General features: G+C 45.3%; 1 protein-coding gene across 1 annotated transcript; it reads left to right on the forward strand.

Annotated features, from left to right (window-relative positions):
• Positions 1-246: 246 nt before the first annotated feature.
• LOC147653136 (uncharacterized) lies at positions 247-10,800 on the forward strand. The gene is made up of 14 exons (XM_086889972.1): positions 247-937; positions 1,154-1,305; positions 1,780-1,891; positions 2,670-2,740; positions 3,584-3,678; positions 4,090-4,144; positions 4,658-4,761; positions 5,173-5,337; positions 5,743-5,797; positions 6,173-6,276; positions 6,696-7,443; positions 8,465-8,609; positions 10,135-10,189; positions 10,507-10,800. Exons 2-11 carry the CDS (start codon positions 1,297-1,299, stop codon positions 6,982-6,984), a joined length of 1,059 nt encoding a protein of 352 aa, XP_086746098.1. The 5' UTR covers positions 247-937; positions 1,154-1,296; the 3' UTR covers positions 6,985-7,443; positions 8,465-8,609; positions 10,135-10,189; positions 10,507-10,800.
• The last annotated feature ends 8,507 nt before the right edge of the window (positions 10,801-19,307 follow it).

A 19,307-nucleotide genomic window follows, 5' to 3' on the forward strand; every position in this document is an offset into this window, starting at 1 on the left:
GAGACTTGAAATCAGGATCTGAATGATTAGATAGTTGGAACAGTTTGAAAACCAAAAACTCCAGCAAATTTTGATTCTGTGTTAATTGCTATTTATTTGAGTTAAAGCAGTCCCATTAGATATAAAACAGCCAGAGACCAATAAAGCTGGAGGAGGAGGAGGGTTAAGGAAGGGTTTAAATTTCTTTTTGCTTTGGGGAGGTGTGGTTTGCTGGGAGTTCTTTGGGCACAGGAAGGCTCCAGTGATGCTCAGGTGCTTGAGGCTGAAGGTGGCGGGAGGCGCAGCTGTGCCCGTGAGGCCGCGCGTGCGGAGCTGTGTCCAGCTGGGCCCAGCAGGAGCGGGATGTGCCTGTGGAGCAGGGCTGGAGGCGGCCCTGGGGATGTGTGGAGGCCTGGGGCAGCTGTCACGTGCAGCCAGGCTGGGAGAGCCAGGGCTGTGCAGCCAGGAGAGGAGCAGGGGCTGGGGAGGCCTGACTGTGGCCTTCCAGTGGCCAGAGGGGGCAGAGAGCCATGGGGGAAGGGGAAGGTTGGGATCAGATGTTTGCAAGAGCTAGGAGGGTGCTGAGCCAGTGCAACAGGCTGCCCAGAGAAGCTGTGGATGCCCTGTCCCTGCAAGGTTCCAGGCCAGGCAGGACAGGGCCCTGAGCACTGCGATGGAGCCAGCGGCAGCAGAACCAGGCCATGGCTGCGGTGCCTCCATGGCCTTCTGCAACTCCATGGGTGAGCAAAGCGCAGCCCCGTTACCTGGGCATGGAATGTTGGCACCGGTTGCCAGGGGCACTCCTGCTCCCGAGGTTCTGTTGACACGGAGTCTCTTGAGCCAGTTGACGGATTCTCTGCTGCGCAGCAGACGTGGAGAGTCTGTCTTCTCCATCCCGGCTGCGAATAGAGAGCCTTGTGCTGACATTTGCCAGCCAAACTCTGCAGTGACTGTACAGGTGAGTGCAGACAACTCCTGAAAAGCTGAGTGTCATGCTGAGGGGCTGTTCTGGGCTGCAGCATGGGCGGCAGGTGGGCTCCAGTGCCAGAGTCAGGGACTTCCCATCTAGCTTTGAACAGGAACTGAAGACTTGGCAATGGGAGTCTTGGGGCATGGGGGTATTCAGGAAAATTTGCATTCCAAATAGATAATCTCTCCTGTACTTTTCTGACAGGTTTGGAAGAGCAGTTTTCAGTCACGCCAAATAATCGGCAGTGGGCTACCCAAAGGAACCAAAGGGATTGATCCCATCCCTGAGGTTCCTTTTTTGGTGTTGGTCCCACTTCCTTTGCCGGTGCTTTTAGATCCAAAAACACCATGAGCTCTGTAAGTACATTGCTACTCAATGCTGATCTGAATCTTGAAACATTTTATGGGGTACTTCTAGGAAGTATTTCAAGAGCTTGTAGCAAAAGGACAAGAATGGAAACCTTTGAAAACTTTACATAACATGGTGTTCTGGAATACTGAAAGTTTTGGATGTCTGTGGATGTTAGCAGTAATTCAAAATGGCTTACAGTGTGAGCAGCAGCCTGCTAGAATTGGGAACTGTTCTCCTCATTTACAAGGGATTGGGACAGGCTCTTTCTTGGTGAGGCACCCTGTCGGAGTTCAGGGGTAATATCTTTGCTCTGAGGAGATGCACTTAGGTGGGAATGGCCCATAGCACCATTGGATGCATATTGCAGCCTTTGCAGGAGTGTTTTGTGTATCCTTGTGTGCTGTCATTGGGATGGCAAAAACCAAGTGCCATGTTCATATTAGTGCCACAGAAAATGCTAAGGCTTTGTTCTCTCTCAGGGTCAGCGAAAGCGCCCTGGAGAGGCGCTGGATTCTACCCCAGCTCAGAAACGGAGCAGGCTGCTGCCCTCCAGAGCTGGTGGAACCTTGGAGACAGAGCCAAGAGAGGCTGGTAAGAACAGAAACTGCTTCTGGAGACTTGGTGTTCATTTGAATGGGTGCTTTTGCCAGTTCCTAGGCCCTTTCCTGGGGAGGAAGGGAACCTTGGGCTTGAGGAACCACCTGGTATGACATCCCTAAACAACCAGCCCACTGACAGCTGTTTTGGTTTGTTACTGAACTCTGTCCATTGGCCTCTAGTGGGAGAGGAGCTGTTTAGCAAAGGCCCCAAGTGCTGCTCAAACACCTGAATGGGTGCTCTGACGAGCTGGCAGTGACTGCAGCTGCCACAGTGGAGGTGGCAGGCTGAGTTTGGCATCTCCCAAGCTGCACAAAGATGAAGAAAAGTTAGTCATTAGCTGGGGCCCATTCTTCAGGGGAGCATGGACAGCATGGTACTGTAAAATTAGCATCCCCCATAGATTTGGTGGTTTTTTTCTCCTGTGTGCTAAACATTCCCCTATGCGAGAGGAATGATCTGTTGGTGTGCACTTCCCGTAAGCTGTTGTCATCCAACAGAACTTGTGAGGAGCTCAGGTGCTCTTCCTCTTGTTTTGCCCCTTCAGGGCACAGGGCAATGCTCAGCAGGACACATGAGGGAATGCACAGAGGACAATGCTCCCTCTGGACTGCTGAGGGCAAAGCTTGAGTGAAATGTTGGACCCATTCCTGAAAAAAAGACACCTTGGGCACAGGGAATCCAAGCACAGTCTGTTCCACAGTGGCAGCCCATTGCATTCCTCTGCAATCTCTGACCTCACTTCTAACCTTCTCTTTTTCAACTGCTGAAGAAGTCATAGATCTCACAGGAGATTCTCCACAGCCCGAAGTCACCACGATCAGTGATGATGAATCTCCTGTGGTAAGTAGTGAGTGGCACACTCCTCTCCATGTTGCATCCATAGGAATTTTCTTGCCCTCTGCAATCTTACTAAGTCCCCTGGCCTCAAAGGTTGCAAGATGGCTCTGATTTAGCACTTTAGACACAGTTCCCAGTCAACCTCAAACACACTCACAAACACATCAGCATGCCTGAGAATCAGTTGCAGAGAGTGGATGAACAACCTAAAAGAGGATGTTGCTTCAGTGATTCAAAAGAGAGCAGAGGAAGTCTTTGATTTGAAGAAGTGTTTTAGCTGCAGCATCAGTTTAAGGTCCTCCTGTCACTGAGGTGTCAAAAGCAACTGCAGCTGACTGGGGTACACACTAATTCTCTTTCTTATTCCTCTAAGTCTTTAAAAGGGGCACATTTGGGATTTTTTCTTTTTCCCCTACTATTTTGAAAGACTATGCTTTGATGCAGCCCTCAGAGCACTGTGTCTGCTCAAATTTGGGATGCCTCTACTGCTGTGCAAAGCAGACACATGCAGCAAACATTGCATGGCAGTTATATCCTGACAGGGTTGTTCCTGAACCTGTGCAAAGAAAAGGCCTCAAGTTTCACAACACACTTTGCATGAGCCATCTCCTCTTACACCGAACACCAGAGCAGGTTTGGGTCTAGGGGTTTGTTTCTCTTCAGTAGCTGTTCCTCTAAAAAGTAGTGCTCAGGCTATCACAGGTGAACTTGCCAGTTGGAGGGAGAAAGAGGCAAAGAAACAGCTCTGGCCCAAATCCAATTAGGGAACTGAAATGGGGGAGCAGGAAGGGTCAAGTTCTGCTGCTTCCTAAGTGTGTCCATTTCTACCCCGTTCTACCCCTGCAGCAGAGCCCGCAGCAGCCACATCTTTCCAGGGCCTCGGACAATTCACCTGAGCCACTGGAAAGGAACAATGGAGAAGAACCAGGAGAAGATGATGGGTATGTGAGAGAGAAAGTGTCTATTAAAACTCTGATTTCATATATGTGGTAGAAGGAGGTTTTTGCCAAGCCGTAGGGTTCTGCAGAACTCTGTGCAAATACTTCAGACCTGGAATATAGTGGTCTGCCTGGAGGAGAATTAAAAGAAACCCAGCAAAATCCAGCAGAAACCTTCCTTCCCTGTTTGTGAAGCCACAATTGAATTTAAGAAAGCTGGTTGACATGCTGAAATGCTTGCAGTACATAAAAAATTCTTGCAATGATGGTGTTTCTGGGTGAGAATGCATCTTATTCAGAACAGGGGATGTTTTGAGTACCAACGTTTTCTTTGTTGGTAACCCTTGGTGGCCAGAGAAAGAAATGGCTGTGCATTTAAATGACTGTATGTTCTTTTGGTTCTCCTCTCTCTAGTGATTGGCTGCTGTTTGAATTTGATCCTCCCTATTGGTCAGATGAGGACTCCCAGGTGAGGATGCACATGTTCTTGTCCTGCTCTGTGGGAGGGAAAGGGGCAGAGGGGGAGCTGCACAACTCACTTGTCTTAGGTGGGTGCCACGGGCAGCTGGCTGGAAGCACAGCCCTTGCTGGGAAGCTCCAAGTTGTCCATTCCTGCAAGTCCCTCCTTGCTGGTGTCCATAGAGGGAGGAGCCCTTGCCAGGATGGCACTGGCAGAGCTGTGTGTTCCTTGTAGTTCTTACATTGACTGACTGACTGCACATACTCCAAGTCCTGTTTGCCTGGGGCCAATAGAGCAGCAAACTGAAATTCCTTCCTCCCAATGCCTGGTATGCTTTCCATTCTTCAGCAGCTGGTCATGCAGCAGGAAGTATTTAGAGCTGTGACTGCAGAAGTTGCCCATTTTGGGGCTAGGGCAAAGAAAAGGTTCTAGCCCAAATCCAATCAGGGAACTGTAAAGGGGAAGTAGGACAGAGTTGATTTGAGTGACTTCTAATTTGACTCCATTTTTACCCCACTGCAGTACAGAGAGCAGAACCAGCAGCACTCTCAGCTTTCCAGATTAGCTGAGAATTCAGCTGGGCCCCTGACAACTCCTGATGAAGAGGAACCAAGAGTTAATGATGGGTATGTGAGAGTAAAATGTCTCTCTAGATTCTAATTTCTGGTAGATGGTAAGAACAGGTTTTGCCACACTTCCAGCTTCTACTCAAGTCTGTGCAGAAACTTCTGACTTGGAATATAGTGACCTATCTGTCAAAGAAGCAAGTAAAAGAATCAAAAAAACCACATAGCAAAATCCAGATGAAACCTTTCTTTTCCTTCCATTAAGTCATGGTTGAATAGCTATTCCAGTATGGCTTGCTATAAGTTTCAAATGCTTACAGTACATAGCAGCTGGGGGAACAACTGTGGTGCTGGGCTGGGATGTTGCTAGAACAGAATAGGTGTTAACTGTTGGTAAGCCTTGGTGCCCAGGGAAATTCTTGGCTTTGTGTTGAAATGGCTGCATGTTCTTTCTGGTTCTGTTCCCTCTAGGGCACAGCCAGCAGATCCTGCTAGTCCTCTGACTACGGAGGATGACAACTCAGAGGAGCAGGACAGGGAGCTGAGACAGCTGCACTCACAGGATTCCAGGGAGGCAGAGAATTCAGCTGAGCTCTGGCCAAGAGATGATGAGGAGGAATCACGAGACAACGATGAGTATGTAACAGATGATGTGTCTCCCCAAAGTGTCATTGCTGACATAGGGCAGACACAGGGTTTTGCCAAACTGTTGGATTCTGCTTGATTTTGTGGGAAGGAATCTGATTTGAACCATAGTGTCCAGTCTGGAAGGCAACTCATGGGAAAAAACCCCTAAAGCCCAGCAAAATCCAGGAGAAACATTTCTTCTCCATTCAGGAAGTCATTATTGAATGTTTCTTTACATTATGTGTTGTGATACACTGATATGCTTGCAGTCCATTAAAGCTCTTGCACTGACTGTGTTTCTGGCATGGGATGTTGCTAAATCAGAATAAGGGATTGTTTCAATTTCTGCCATTTTCTATCTCTGTGCACTGTGAAATTGATGGCTGCATGTTCTTCTGGTTCTTCTCCCTCTAGTGCATGGACAGCAAGTCTCATCAGTCCTCCAAGTCCTGAGGATGACAACGCAGAGGTGAGGATCCACAGCCCTTGCTGGGAAGCTCCAACTTGCCCATATCCTGCCAGTCCCTCCTTGCTGGTGTCCATAGAGGGAGGAGCCCCTGCCAGGATGGCACTGGCAGACCCATGTGTTTTTTATAGTTCTAGCACTGACTGACAGACTGCACATACTCCAAGTCCTGTTTGCCTGGGGCCAATAGAGCAGCAAACATTTTGCCCCAAATTCCTGTGCCTGTGCTTTCCGTTTCTCAGCAGCTGCTCATCCAACGCCAAGTGTTTAGGGCTAACGAGGGAAAGGAAGTTTCTAGCCCAAATCCTGTTAGGGAACTGAAATGGGGAAGCAGGATGGGGAGCTTCATAATCTCTCTCCTTTTTTACCCCATTGCAGGACTGGGAGGAGAGCCGTCAGTATCCATCTGATTCCAGATCAGATGAGAATTCAAACCAAATGCTGGCAGGCAGACTTCAACAGGAGCCAAGAGATCTAGAATTGTATGTGACAGATAAAGGGTCTCTCCAAAGTGTAATTTCTGATGCCATTTCCGTGTAGACACAGGTTTTTGCCAATCTTTTGGCTTCTACTTGATTCTGTTTGGAGAATTCTGACTTGGATCATAGTGGCCTGTCAGGAAGAGAAGGAATGGAAAAAACCCCTAAAACTGGCAAAATGCAGGAGAAATATTTCCTCTCTGTCAGGAAGTCATTATTGTAATGTTTCTTACCTTATGGACTGTGATACACTGAAATGCTTGCAGAACATAAAAACTCTTGCACTTGATTGTGTTTCTCAGCTGGGATGTTGCTAAATTAGAATAAGGGGTTACTTCAAGTTCTGCAAGTCTATGTCTTGGTAACCCTCTGTGCTGAGTGAAATTGATGGCTGCATGTTCTTCTGATTCTGCTCCCTCTAGTGCACCGCCAGGAGGTCCCGTTAGTCCCCCAAATTGGGAGGATGACAACGCAGAGGTGAGGACCCACATGTTGTTGTCATTTCTGATTTGTGGGAGGGGAAGGGATAAAGAAGTGCTGCACAACTCACTTGTCTTAGGTGGGTGCCACGGGCAGCTGGCTGGAAGCACAGCCCTTGCTGGGAAGCTCCAAGTTGTCCATTCCTGCAAGTCCCTCCTTGCTGGTGTCCATAGAGGGAGGAGCCCTTGCCAGGATGGCACTGGCAGACCCATGTGTTTCTTGGAATTCTAGCACTGACTGATAGAGTTCTTTATTCACAATGCCTGTTGTGGTTTCCTTTCTTCAGCAGCTCTTTCATCTAACATGAAGTGCTTAGAGTTAAAATAGCAGAATTTGCCAGTTTAAAAGAGAACAAGGGAAAGAAACAGCTCCAGCCCAAATTGAATTAGGGCACAGGAAGAGGGGAGGAGGGAGGAGGGTTTTCAGGTGGTTCCTAAGCTATCTCTGTTTGTACCCTGTTGAGAGCAGAATCAGCAGCAGCCACTTGGTTGTTTTCAGGGCAGCAGCTGTTTGTGCTCCTGCTTTGAATGTTCTTAAGCCAACTTGGAGGGTGATAGCCTAGCCTTCCTCACTCCTCTGCTAGAACTGCTTTCTGAGCTGAGGTTTGCATGCAGCACAGGGGGCTCACCCAATCTAATTGTATTTTCTTTTCTTTCCCTTCTCATGTGCATCAATGGAAGTTTCCTGAAGGTGAGTTGATGTTTGACACTTGGTAATGGACTTTGATCTAGAATGTAATCATGACTTTTATTCTTTTCCAAGAACCTGGAGCAGCAGGGCTTGAAAGTGCTTTTAGTAAAAGGCACAGGACAGGCTCAAGCTGCTAGCCAGTGTCTTAGAGAATGGATGCAATGTGTGTGGGCATACATGAGGATGAAATATATCAATACAAAAACATCCTTCCTTAAGAATGAAATATATCGATAACAAGAACATCCTTTTTTAAGAAATCTTTCACATGTTCTACATTTTGCATCTCATAGAACTCCATCTTCAAATTACCTTAACTCAGGAGGGACATGATGACAATGTTTAAGGGGACACTGCTCCAAGTAATTGTGTAGTTTCCAGGGACTGTCCTTGAGAATCACCTTCTTAGCTGGGTGTAGAGTGAACAAAGCAAAAGTTTTGTGTTGCTCCATAGCAGAGCAGTTGTCGTACTGTATTAGGAACAACCAGAAGTGCGATATGACTCTCTTAGTTGCTTTGTCCAAGAGAGCAAAGTTTATTATTCCACATCTTCTTTTATAGATGTGTTCCAGAAGGTCTGAGAGGTAAAACTCTCATTGGTCCTTAAATTTACACATCACTATCATTGCTTAATTGGAACAGCACCCCTTGACTGTTTCTTGCAGGGAAACAACAAGGATTCTAAACAGCACCTGCAAAGATTGCTGTCCTTTACCAAGGACTGCTTGGATTTTTCATTATGCTTTCTCAGGCCAGAGTGAGAAGCTTTGTGTGACTTAGTTTCACACAGACTGTGTGTTCCTGCTTGCTTTTTGCACTTAGCATCCACAAGTAGTCCCAATGTCTGGAAAGGTTCAGCCTTACTCTTTGGGAAAGCTGTTTATTTCAGGTTGTTTTTAACCCAGATGAACAAAGTCCATTTAAAATAGGAACCATTACTGACTATTTCTAGAACTCATTTGAAGGGTAGCTCCAGGGAGAGAGAGAAGAATAGATGTAACTTCTGAAAATTCAATTACAGTGCATGGAGAAGAAAGGAGAACTGCTGCACTGAACAGCCAGGAACAGGTGGATGGCTCTGCTGATGGCACAGGAGCTAATGATGCACCTGTGGCTGATGCAGCCCCTGCAGAACACGGAGCAGAGGAGCATGCTGGAAGTTCAGCGTACGTATGGCTCGTGCCCTACCAAACACGGAACTTTGTGCTTTTCTTTCTTTTCTCTGTAGGAATAAGTTCTACAGCTATGCCTGCTTTATCTCTGAAGCCTTCCCTACTCTACTCATTTCCATACTTCTCCTGTGTTGCATGATGATCAAATGATACCATCTGCATTTCGGGAGAAAAAGGCAGCCCAAGGCAGATGCCACAGAACCTTAGAGATGAGAGTGGGGCTATGGCAAGGAAGGGCATTGGTCACAGCCCATAGCTCAGGATTGCATTTGCTTTTTCTGACAAGTTCTAGTAGCCAGGTTAGCTATGGAAATACTTCCATTGCTAGCAATGAGGCTTGGCATCATGGGGCCAGCAGGCAGCAGCTGGGCAAATTCCAGCAGAAATTCCCTGCTGGAATGCTGCCAGCTGGCTCCCTTTCTCCTGCAGCTGGAGCCATTCTTCCCAAGGTACACTTGCACACAAGCAGCTGTGCAGGTCCTGCTTTTATGGCCAGTGCTGGATGTCACAAGCACTGATTTCTTTGCTTCTGGCATGGAGATCTTGCAGTTCAAGTTGGCTGCCTGCACAGTAAAATCCCCGTTCTGCAGAGCAACAGCAAAGTCCTGCTCTAGGAGCGCTCCAGCAGAATAAGAAAGAGGCAATGCATTAGGCTGATTAGATTAAACCAGGCATCTGTGTCACTAGGGAGGACAAAGCACATGAGAATTATGATGGAAGGTTTTCTAAAGTGGTTGTTTGGGGGTGAAAGGGAAAGGCATAGGTTTAAACAAAGCTGGTGTGCTTTGAGCCTTTGGGAAAGGCAATGTAGGAGAGAAATGGAGTATGGAACTTTTAGGTGTCAGGTCTTACACATGCCACCTCAAGGGCTTTCACTATTCCTAAGCATGATGCCTTTTGCCAATGGCTTTGGACATGTTTAAGTTTTGGTTGTTGGGTCTGCAGGTGAACAAATTCCACCACTTGGTTCATATAGAAAAAGAATACTCTGTCCCTTCAGTTCTCTGTTCCAGAATGGAACTGCTCTGAAAGAACTCAGTGCTGCAGCATTCAACATTGACCAAAGGCTCCTTTCTGGGGCTGGATCTTGCCAGAGCCATGTTACTCTGTAGCGTTAGAACTGGCTCCTGCAATGAATATTCCGGGCTGAATAGTTCCCAGAGGACAGCTGGATGCTGTAGTTCCAAAGCTGTTCATGACGAGCCGCTGCAAGTCCAAGTTTCCAAACACCAAGTGGCCAGTGCTAAAGACTGCTCTTACTTCAAATGCCAGAGCAGGGTGTCTGACTGCACCTTTCTCTTAGTGAAAACCAGGATGCTCTTTCCCTCGAGGCAGGGAGTGCCCAAATCCTCATTAAATGCAGCAAAGAGAGAGTTAAAGACAGCAGGCTTCTTCAAAGGAAATGGGCCAGGGCTAGTCAGTGCACTTGCATGATGAGCTGAGATTTTTAGGTATCAATAACCATTGAAGTGAGGTGATATTAACAGCTGCACGTTCTTTCTGCTTCTGTTCCCTCTAGTGCAGAGCCAGGAGTTGTCATTAGCTGTCCAATTTGCATGGACTATTACTCAGAGGTAAGGATGCACCTCTTGTCATCCTTTGTGCTTTGTGGGAGGAGGAAGAAGCCAAAAGGGGAGTTGCCCAAGTCAGCTGGCTGATGTGGGCAGCTGGCTGGAAGCACAGCCCTTGCTGGGAAGCTCCACAAGTCCCTTCTTGCTGGTGAATGGAGAGGGACAAGCCCTTGCCAGGATGGCACTGGCAGATCTGTGGGTCCCCCCTGGCTTCTAACTGATTCCAGATGCTCTCAAGTCTCATTTGCCTGCTGCCAATAGAGCAGAAAACTCCAATTCTTTCCTCCCAATACATGTGGTTGTTGTTTCCTTTCTTCCAGATCATGCAAAATGGACGACAGCTTGTGACAACTGTGTGTGGCCACGTGTTCTGCAGCGCGTGCCTCCCTGCTGCCCTGGAGAACACCGGCATGTGCCCAATGTGTGGCGTGCAACTCGATCCAGGGTTGTACTTTCCAATTTATTTATGAGCTCTTCTGCTGCTCAGAACACTCTCAGGTGGACCTTGAAGAACAGGCGGTGCAGAGGCTTGCTTCTTTCTGTATATAGTTTTCTCTGTACATAGTTTCATGTTTTCTGCGTTCAGTTATACATAAAGTTTTGATTGATTTAAATCTAGTCTGTCTGCTCTTCTGTGTTGGACTGTGCTGATAAACAGAGATGTTGTTTACCAGGTGGAAATCAGGCTCTTGGTTTGAGCAGTCACAAGCTCGTTCTTTTCATCATACCGTAGTCACTGATTTGGGGGAAATGTGCTAAAGCCATGGGCTTTGTAGTTCTTGTGGCCAACAAATAATAATTGAATAGTAATTGTGGCAAATAAAGTGTGTGTTGTACAGGGAAAAGAAACAGGCGCTCTTTGGGATGCAAGGCCTTGTACTTGTCAGGCCACAATCTGGTGGATGTTTAGGTGCAAATGTCAGTGATAGTAAATGGTTTTAAAATCATAGAAACTTTGGGGACTTAGAAAGAAAGTTAAGCTTGGCAAGCCCTGGGAAAAATAGGCCCTGAGACATGTTAGGCCTTGTGCTTGCTAAAGATCATGGGAAACTGCACTTGTGTAATCAATAGATGATAAATGATACAATTGTTGATGTGATTATTGCTTAAAGAAGATGAGAAACAATGTTAGGGGCTTGAGAGGGGATCATGAGAAATCCATGTTTGGGTAAAAACAATGCTTCAAATAGAACAATGTAAGTTTAATAATTAATATGTAAGATATAGAAAGATAGAGTATAAAAACATATAAAAACTCCAAACCAAGTCAGGTCAGATTTGGGTATGTGTACCCCTGATAGCCAGAGCTCTTCAATAAAGCACCTCCATATAATCATTCTGTGACTATGTCTGTTCCTGAACACTAACATTTTGGCAACCCCAGATGGGATCTCGTGAGTGCTGCTGAGCGAGATCGCGACCCGATCACGCTCCAGCCGGCACCGAGGGATTCTCGGGGAGCCCATCGGCTGTGACCGTCTCTGCTGCTCACAACGTCCCCAGGAGAGAAAGCTGAGGTGCTTTACCTGGTTTGGGTGCCTGCCAGTAAGATGCAGCGAAAGCTGTGCTTGGTTGGGCTAAAGGAAGTCCTGTCGGCATTGCCCAGGCGCCGTCCGTCAGACGACTGCGAAAGCATGGCAAGTTTGGCATTTGTGGTGTATTGTAGTTGTAATATGGAGAAGCTTAAAGGGGTTTTGGGCAGCAATGCTCCTATTCTGGGTACTTCTCCTTTGGGGTGCTTAATAGCACATTGGAAACAAGGTAACTTTGGGGAAGAATTCCATAAGACTAAGTTAATTTCGGTGAGATCTCCCCACAGAAAAAGACCCCAGTGACCCCGTCTCATCTGTTGGTAGCTATAACCCCCTCTTCTCTCTTCCTTTACTTTGTTTTCTTTATCTCTCCCTCTCTCTCCCTCTCCTCTATCGCATAACCCTTGTTGTTGGCACTAAAATAAAGGTGCATTATTGTTGTTGTGATTCAAACTGAAATCCCTTTGTGTCCTTTTTGCACTCTAAGATCAAATGAACCTCTCCCGACTCCCGCTTGCATTAGCCAATTGTGACATTTAAACTGGAGCCACAGACAGGGTTTCTGACAGACAGAAGGGGCTGCAGGTTTTGTTGTGCAGTCTCTGTTAGGGGAAGGACTTCTCACTCCAGCCCCACTTAGCCCAACACTCCCAAAAGAGTGAGCGGGGTCTAGAAAGCAAGGTGGGGGTGACTCAAATTTCCCACAAACTGCACACACCGAGGTGAAAAGCACCCCACACTCACTTGAGGGCTCTATCTGCAGAATTTCACAGAACATCTCTTAGTGCAAAAAGCGGGGGGACTGTTGTATTTTATTGTTGTGTGTTTGAATTTTGACTGTTTGGTGTAGCGAAGAGACAACCAGAATTGGAAACTGAAGGAGTGCCTCCCAAGCAGATTTGGTCTTTTCACCCACACCGGGAAGCAAAAAGCTGTGTGTGTGTGTGTGTGTGTGTGTGTGTGTGTGTATCATTTAAGTTTATACATCCCTGTAGTGATTTTCCCTTTGTAAAAATGACTGAAAAATAGCAATGCAGAACTTCTTGCTGCATTTATGCTCTGTTGGCAAAACATAATGCCAGACCTTCTCTGGGAGGGGAAGAATGGGCACTTAATAATTGGTTTAATTTGGAAAATGTGATTGATAGAGTATGTTCATTACAACATGAAACAAAATTAAAGAGGGCAAAAATAAAATTATACAATGCTCAGTTTTTGGAGCTTGTTTTACAGCAGCTATAGAAACTTGCTGTGATAGATTAGCATTTAAGAAAACGAAGAGAAACACCTAAGAAAGTTAAAACTGCTGGAGGCTGTTGGGAGTTTTTGTCCCGGCCAACAACTGGCCATTTCTAAGAACTGACAGGAGTTTTGACCACTGAAAAGTGAGATCAACCTGTGAACACCACCTTAAGGCCTAAGCCTGAGAATTTCTTTGTCTCTTTGTTTCCTGGCTGTGAAAGGTAACTGAGCTCCAGCTGGCCTCCTGTTCCCCCGCCCAGGCCATGTGGCCCGGGCAGGGGCTGGGCTGGGCCTGCCGCGGCTCCCGGCCGGGAGATGGGGCCTGCGGGGCTTGCCCCGGGCTCTGGCCAGGCCAGGCCGGTCCCTGGCTCGGCTGCAGTTTTGTTTTTGCTGGGACTGAATTCATCAGAGACTGCCGAGTAAGGAAAGCAAAAAGCTCTTGACCTGCAGGGTGCTGAGAAAGTGACCACACTCTCCAGAGCAGCCATGAAGAATCTTCCATTGCAGACAGCTCCAGCTGCTGCTCCAGCAGAGATCACAGAACCATCTACAAAGCCTGGGCAAGATTTTAAGCCTTTCATTACCCAGATGAGACTTGCAGATTAATCCTTTTGTTCCAGAGAACGAAAAAGAGACTAATCAACATGTAAAGAGACTATATAAGCTATCAGAGACAGTGAAGAAAAGAAGCTTCAGAAGAGGTAGAGAATAAGGAGATGCTTTATTAAGCTGAAATATTTTTCTGTTAAAGCTATGGAGATGGACAAGAATGTTCTGAAAAAACTCCTTTAATTCATGACAGAGTATATTGGGAGGAGTAGAGTGTTCAAAGTGTGGATTTTGAACAAAAAGTAAAGTGATTGTGATACAGTGAGGTGCTGGAACAGAGGGGGGAGAAGTAATAGTTGAAGATTTGAGGCCTTGAAAGGCAACGAGAAAACTTCTGTTTCCAGAAAAGCTCACAGAGACAGATGAAGAGAACTTTTGCCTTTGAATAACTCATCCTTAAAAATGACATCCCTAGACTCATTTGACCCATAACACAACTCAGAGTGATGGGAAATGGGAGGAGAAAATCTGAAGGCAGATTTTTCCGAGCAGCTGGCATCAGAGAAATAGAAAGCTATAACAGAAATAGTTTTCTTGTAAGAAACTCCATAGATTAGCAGAAGAAGACTCCTGTTTCTCTACAAAGACCGATAAAAAGTCTCTAGCAAGGATTAGGACTGTTTTAAACACCAGAGTTCCAAAGTTTTTTGTCTCTGTGTTGTCATGTAAACAAGAGAATGGTTGGGTAGTGGGGGAAAAAAGGGGTTTTCTGGAAGTTTTATTCTGGTTTTGTTATTCTTGTAGTTTTGTTAATAAACTTTCTTTATTCCTTTTAAGTTTTAAGCCTGTTTTGCTCTTGTTCTAATCCACATCTCACAGCAAGAAATAAGTAAGTTTTCTAGTGATTTTTTTAGTTGCTGCTTTAAAACCATGACACTCGCTTTAAGCAAAGAAGTGAGGAAAGAACTATAATAGACTCCCTCCAAAACCTAGTTAGAATTTTGCAAAAACAATTAGTTGAAGAAAGAAGTAAGATCAGTCTATTGCGAGCAGCCCTCCATGACAAAAATTCAAAAAATGCTGACTTGCTAAAAGAAACAGAAGAGAGGAAAACCCCTCTCATTAATCAAATTTACCCTCAAAAGGAGCTAACTTAGATTAAATTGTGGGGAACACTGGTGTCCTAGTTTGAAACCTCTAATTAAAACAGAATGTAATTATATCAATGTTGAAGATCTTGATCCACATATAACCACTAAGAAAAAACAACTCCTGTACTCTGCTGCTGAATTGGCTAAGTTTGAAAAAAAAAAAAAAGAGTACGGGCGTCTCCCTCACGACTCAGAGACAGAATCCGTATTCCCAGTGTCTCTCACTGGAGGTGGTCAAATTCAACTGGGAGAATGGGAAGCCAGTGGGTACTGGGGACATGAAGTCTTCTTAACAGCAGGAGACAGACATAACCCATGGTCCCTAACTCAGCACGCAGCTTATTGGGCAGAGGGGCTGAACCCCTTGGAAAGGGGGGACTCCATTGCTATAGTGAGTACCTGTGACCAACTACTGGAAAACATTCACAATGCTGCCTGCTTGCAAATGATACACAAAAGAAAATTCATTGCTGGTTATGAATCACCAATGTTGTTACCTGTGAAAACTGAAATTATCACCCCTTGAATTCAAGGCCTTCCAGAATCACTTCAACCTACAGCAATTTTCCTCCAAAAAAACCATAGCAGCTATAACCTCTGTGGATAGACTAGACAGATTTCTTGAGAACTCGACCCATCGACCTGGTTCCACTGTTCCTGGGTTTACTCCCTTCACCACCCCCTCTCAGCCGACACCTTCACAATTGCATTCTCCTGCTAGGAACCATAAAATATGGACATGGAGCAAAGAGTTGCAAAAGAGTTAATTAATGACAGTAGAAATTATGGACCTGTAAAAATGCCAGAAGAAAAATCAGAGAAAGCAGAGGGTGTTAGATACATTGGTTCTCTTAAGGAAAAGCCAGCAAAGGGAAAGCAAACCTCTAACCACCAGTATGGGTGGTCACTAGAGATAAAGAAGGGGGTCCCCAAAAACGTAATGGATGGCTTATTACTTGAAAGTTGAGTGAAGTTGTTTCTAAGTGCCACTGTCCCAAGTTCATTGTATCAAATGCCCCCACTCTGCAACCCAGACCACCTCCACAGGCTCTGGGCTGTGAGCCAAAGCAATCTCCTTCTCAGCTTCTGCGAGTGGAGCCCAAACAGCCTCAGAATCAGGGAAACTGGCAACTCTGCCTCTCATGGGTGAGCAGAGAGGCGGAGGTTGGTTGTATTTAAAATGATCACTAGAAATAACAGAACTGGAGACATACTGATTATAGCAACAGTGGGTCCTAAACGTGCACCTGTTACTTCTGTAGTTAACACTAGAGCCCAAATTTCTGTGTTGACCAATACAGACTAGTACAGGGTTTGAGAGCAATAAATGCAATAACTAAAGATATTTACCCAGTAGTAGCTAATCCTTGCACATTGTTAACATACGTAAAAGAGAAATAGAAATGGTTTACTGTCATTGATTTAAAAGATGCCTTTTTCTGCATACCCCCTTGACAAAGAAAGTAGGAAACAGTTTGCCTCTGAGTGGGAAAATCCAGAAAACACAAGGAAAACTCAGCTCACCTGAACACAACTCCCACAAGGATACAAGAACAGTCCAACCCTATTTGGAAGCCAGCTGGTGAAGGAGCTGGAGATTTGGACCGAGAACGAGCAAGTACCGAGAAAACAAAACCTGCTGTTACACTATGTTGATAATATACTGATAGCTACAGAAGAGAAGACAACCTGCATAAAGGTAACAATTGAAATTTTAAATCAGCTGGGAATGGGAGGATATAAGGTGTCTAGAGAAAAGGCACAAATTGCCTGGCAGACTGTGATTTACCTGGGATATGAAATCTCACAAAGGCAACGTAAGCTGGGTACTAATCGTATTCAAGCTATTTGTGCTATTCCAGAATCCCAGAACCTGCATGAGCTGCAAGTTTTCCTTGGGATGACAGAGTGGTGCTGCCTGTGGATCATGCACTATGGACTAATTGCAAAACCCCTGTATGAAGCCCAGAAGATGCAGCCATTTACTTGGGGCAAACCACCAAAGGAAGCCTTCCTCAAACTAAAGGAGGCATTGACAACTGCTCCGGCGTTAAGATTGCCTGATTCATCCAAAGATTTTCAGCTTTTCGTGCACGAAAGACTACACCCAGCACTGGGAGTGCTGACCCAACGTTTGAGAAGCTGGAAAAGGCTGCTAGGCTGCTTTTCCAAACAACTTGACAAGGTGAGTGCCGAGTGGCCTTCATGCCTGCGGGCAGTTGCAGCCACCGTGGTGCTGATCCAAGAAGCTATAGGAAACTCACGACGGGTAGACACATGGATGTCTACGTGCCACATATGGTAACCGCTGTTTTAGAACAAAAGGGGGGCCATTGGCTATCTCCAAGCAGGATGGTGAAATTCCAGGTAGTCATGACTGAGCAGGACAATGTCACACTAAAGACAACTAACCTTTTGAATGCAGTTTTGTTCCTAGGTACCACAAGTGAAGAAGGCCCATTAGAGCACGACTGTGTAGAAGAAACAGAGTACACCTATTTGGCAAGAGAAGACCTGAAAGACATACCACTGGAGCAACCAGAGTGAGAGCTATTCACAGATGGAAGCAGCTTGGTGCAGAACGGGACCAGATACGCGGGATATGCGGTAACAACAGTCAGTACGAGAGTGGAGGCAAAAGCATTATCACCAAATCCATCTGCCCAGAGGGCAGAACTGGTTGCCTTAAGCAGAGCACTAGAATTAAGTGAAGGGAAAAGGGTAAACATACGGACTGGCTCAAAGGATGCTTTTGGAGTAGTGCATGTACACGGAGCACTGTGGAAAGGAAGAAGACTACTGTCTTCTCAAGGTGCACACATTAAACATGAAGATGCAGTCCTGCAGTTAATAAAAGCAGTACAAAAACCTGAACCTGTGGCAATCATGCACTGTAGAGCACACCAAGCAGGAAGCTCTAAAATTGACGAGGGGAATCAAAAAGCAGACTGGACAAGCTGACAAGCTGCTTGAAAAGTGCAAACTGCAATGGCACTGATGCTTTTAAAGACTAATATATCTCAATTCAATTTGCCTCCAAAGCCAAAATATTCAGTAAAAGACAAGACACTGAGACGTTTGCTAAAAGCACAAAAATTCAGAAAGGTGGCATGTCACTGCACAAAGACAAATAGTGTTACCCCCTTGATCACGAGAGAAGTTCTAGAAATTAAACATAACAAATGTCATTGGGGTGCAGAGGCAGTGGTACAATTGCTAAAGCAAAACTTAATCTTGATATGGATGCTAACAATGGCAAAATCAGTAATGTCAAAATGTGAGATCTGCTTGAAAAACTACTCAGTGGCTAGACACAGGCATAGCTAGAAAAGATTAGGATAGGAATAGAATCAGGATGACACTTGGAAAGAACCCTCTAGTGAAGTGAAATTTGGGTGAGCCCTAGAGTCTTTGCTCGGTCCTGCTGCAAACTATCAGAATAGAGAAACAGGTCAGGGAGATAGAATAGCAAGAGTCGCTCGTGAAAGATTTAGAAACTAAACAAGCAATTACAATTTATTACTCCTGAAAGAGCATGGAGTGTGTAAGTTTTTTAAAGGGATGAATTGATCATTGCTGTGTCCACATCCCAAATATGACTGCAGATGGAGAATATGACATCAACCAGTTGCAACAAATAGAGCATGGAGCACAGGAAGAGCAAAAGGATTTGACTACAAGTTGGTTGGGCAAAATCTTCAAAGGGTTAGGGTGGAATGTGAGTTCATGGATTAAATCTATCATTGAGAGTGTGATAATCTTACTAATTGTATTCTTAGCAATTTGGTTCATTTACAGCATCTTAAAAGGAGAAAGGAAGAACAAAACATCCTGGAACCAGAAAATAATGAAGGCACTGACACGAGATCCACAGCCACCATCTTCTGGTTCTCCAGTTTGTGACAACATTTCCAGGACAACGTTTACATCCATCAAGGATTTGAAGAACATCAAGTATAAACTCAGAAACAAAGGATTGTATCAAGTGAAAACACTTCCACTTATAGTGAAATAAAAATGCTTTCAAAGGCCGGAATGATAGAAAAAGGTTTTAACATCACAGAAACTTTGTGGACTTAGAAAGTTAATCTTGGCAAGCCCTGGGAAAAGTAGGCCCTGAGACATGTTAGGCCTTGTGCTTGCTAAAGATCATGGGAAACTGCACTTGTGCAATCAATAGATGATAAATGATACAATTGTTAGATGTGATTATTGCTTAAAGAAGATGAGAAACAATGTTAGGGGGTTGAGAGGGGATCACAAGAAATCCATGCTTGGGTAAAAACAATGCATACAATAGAACAATGTAAGTTTAAGAATTAATATATAAGTTATATAATGATAGAGTATAAAAACATGTTCAACTCCAAATGAAGTTGGGTCAGATTTGGGTATGTGTACCCCTGACAGCCAGAGCTCTTCAATAAAACACCTTCATAGAATCATTCTGTGATTATGTGTGTTCCTGAACACCAACATCATGATTTCAGTGCTCAGAAGATGGAGAGAGGAGCAGGTTGTGCACACACCAAAGAAAGCAAGTTTCTTGGAGAATAACTGGGATGTTAACAAACTGCTGCATTTAGTGTTGCAAGGTTTCATTCAGGTTAGAATCTGGAGGTTTTTGAAGGAATGTGTGTTTGAATG

The sequence above is a fragment of the Cyanistes caeruleus genome, chromosome 5 (genome assembly GCF_971803275.1).
Source record: "Cyanistes caeruleus chromosome 5, bCyaCae1.hap1.1, whole genome shotgun sequence".
NCBI classification, from domain to species: domain Eukaryota; kingdom Metazoa; phylum Chordata; class Aves; order Passeriformes; family Paridae; genus Cyanistes; species Cyanistes caeruleus.

What these genes read in the sequence shown, in the direction of transcription:
- LOC147653136 (XM_086889972.1), top strand. An exon ending in GGTCAGATGAGGACTCCCAG is followed by an intron (nt 4,145 to 4,657) that starts GTGAGGATGCAC and finishes ACCCCACTGCAG; the next exon opens with TACAGAGAGCAGAACCAGCA. An exon ending in GAGCCAAGAGATCTAGAATT is followed by an intron (nt 6,277 to 6,695) that starts GTATGTGACAGA and finishes TGCTCCCTCTAG; the next exon opens with TGCACCGCCAGGAGGTCCCG.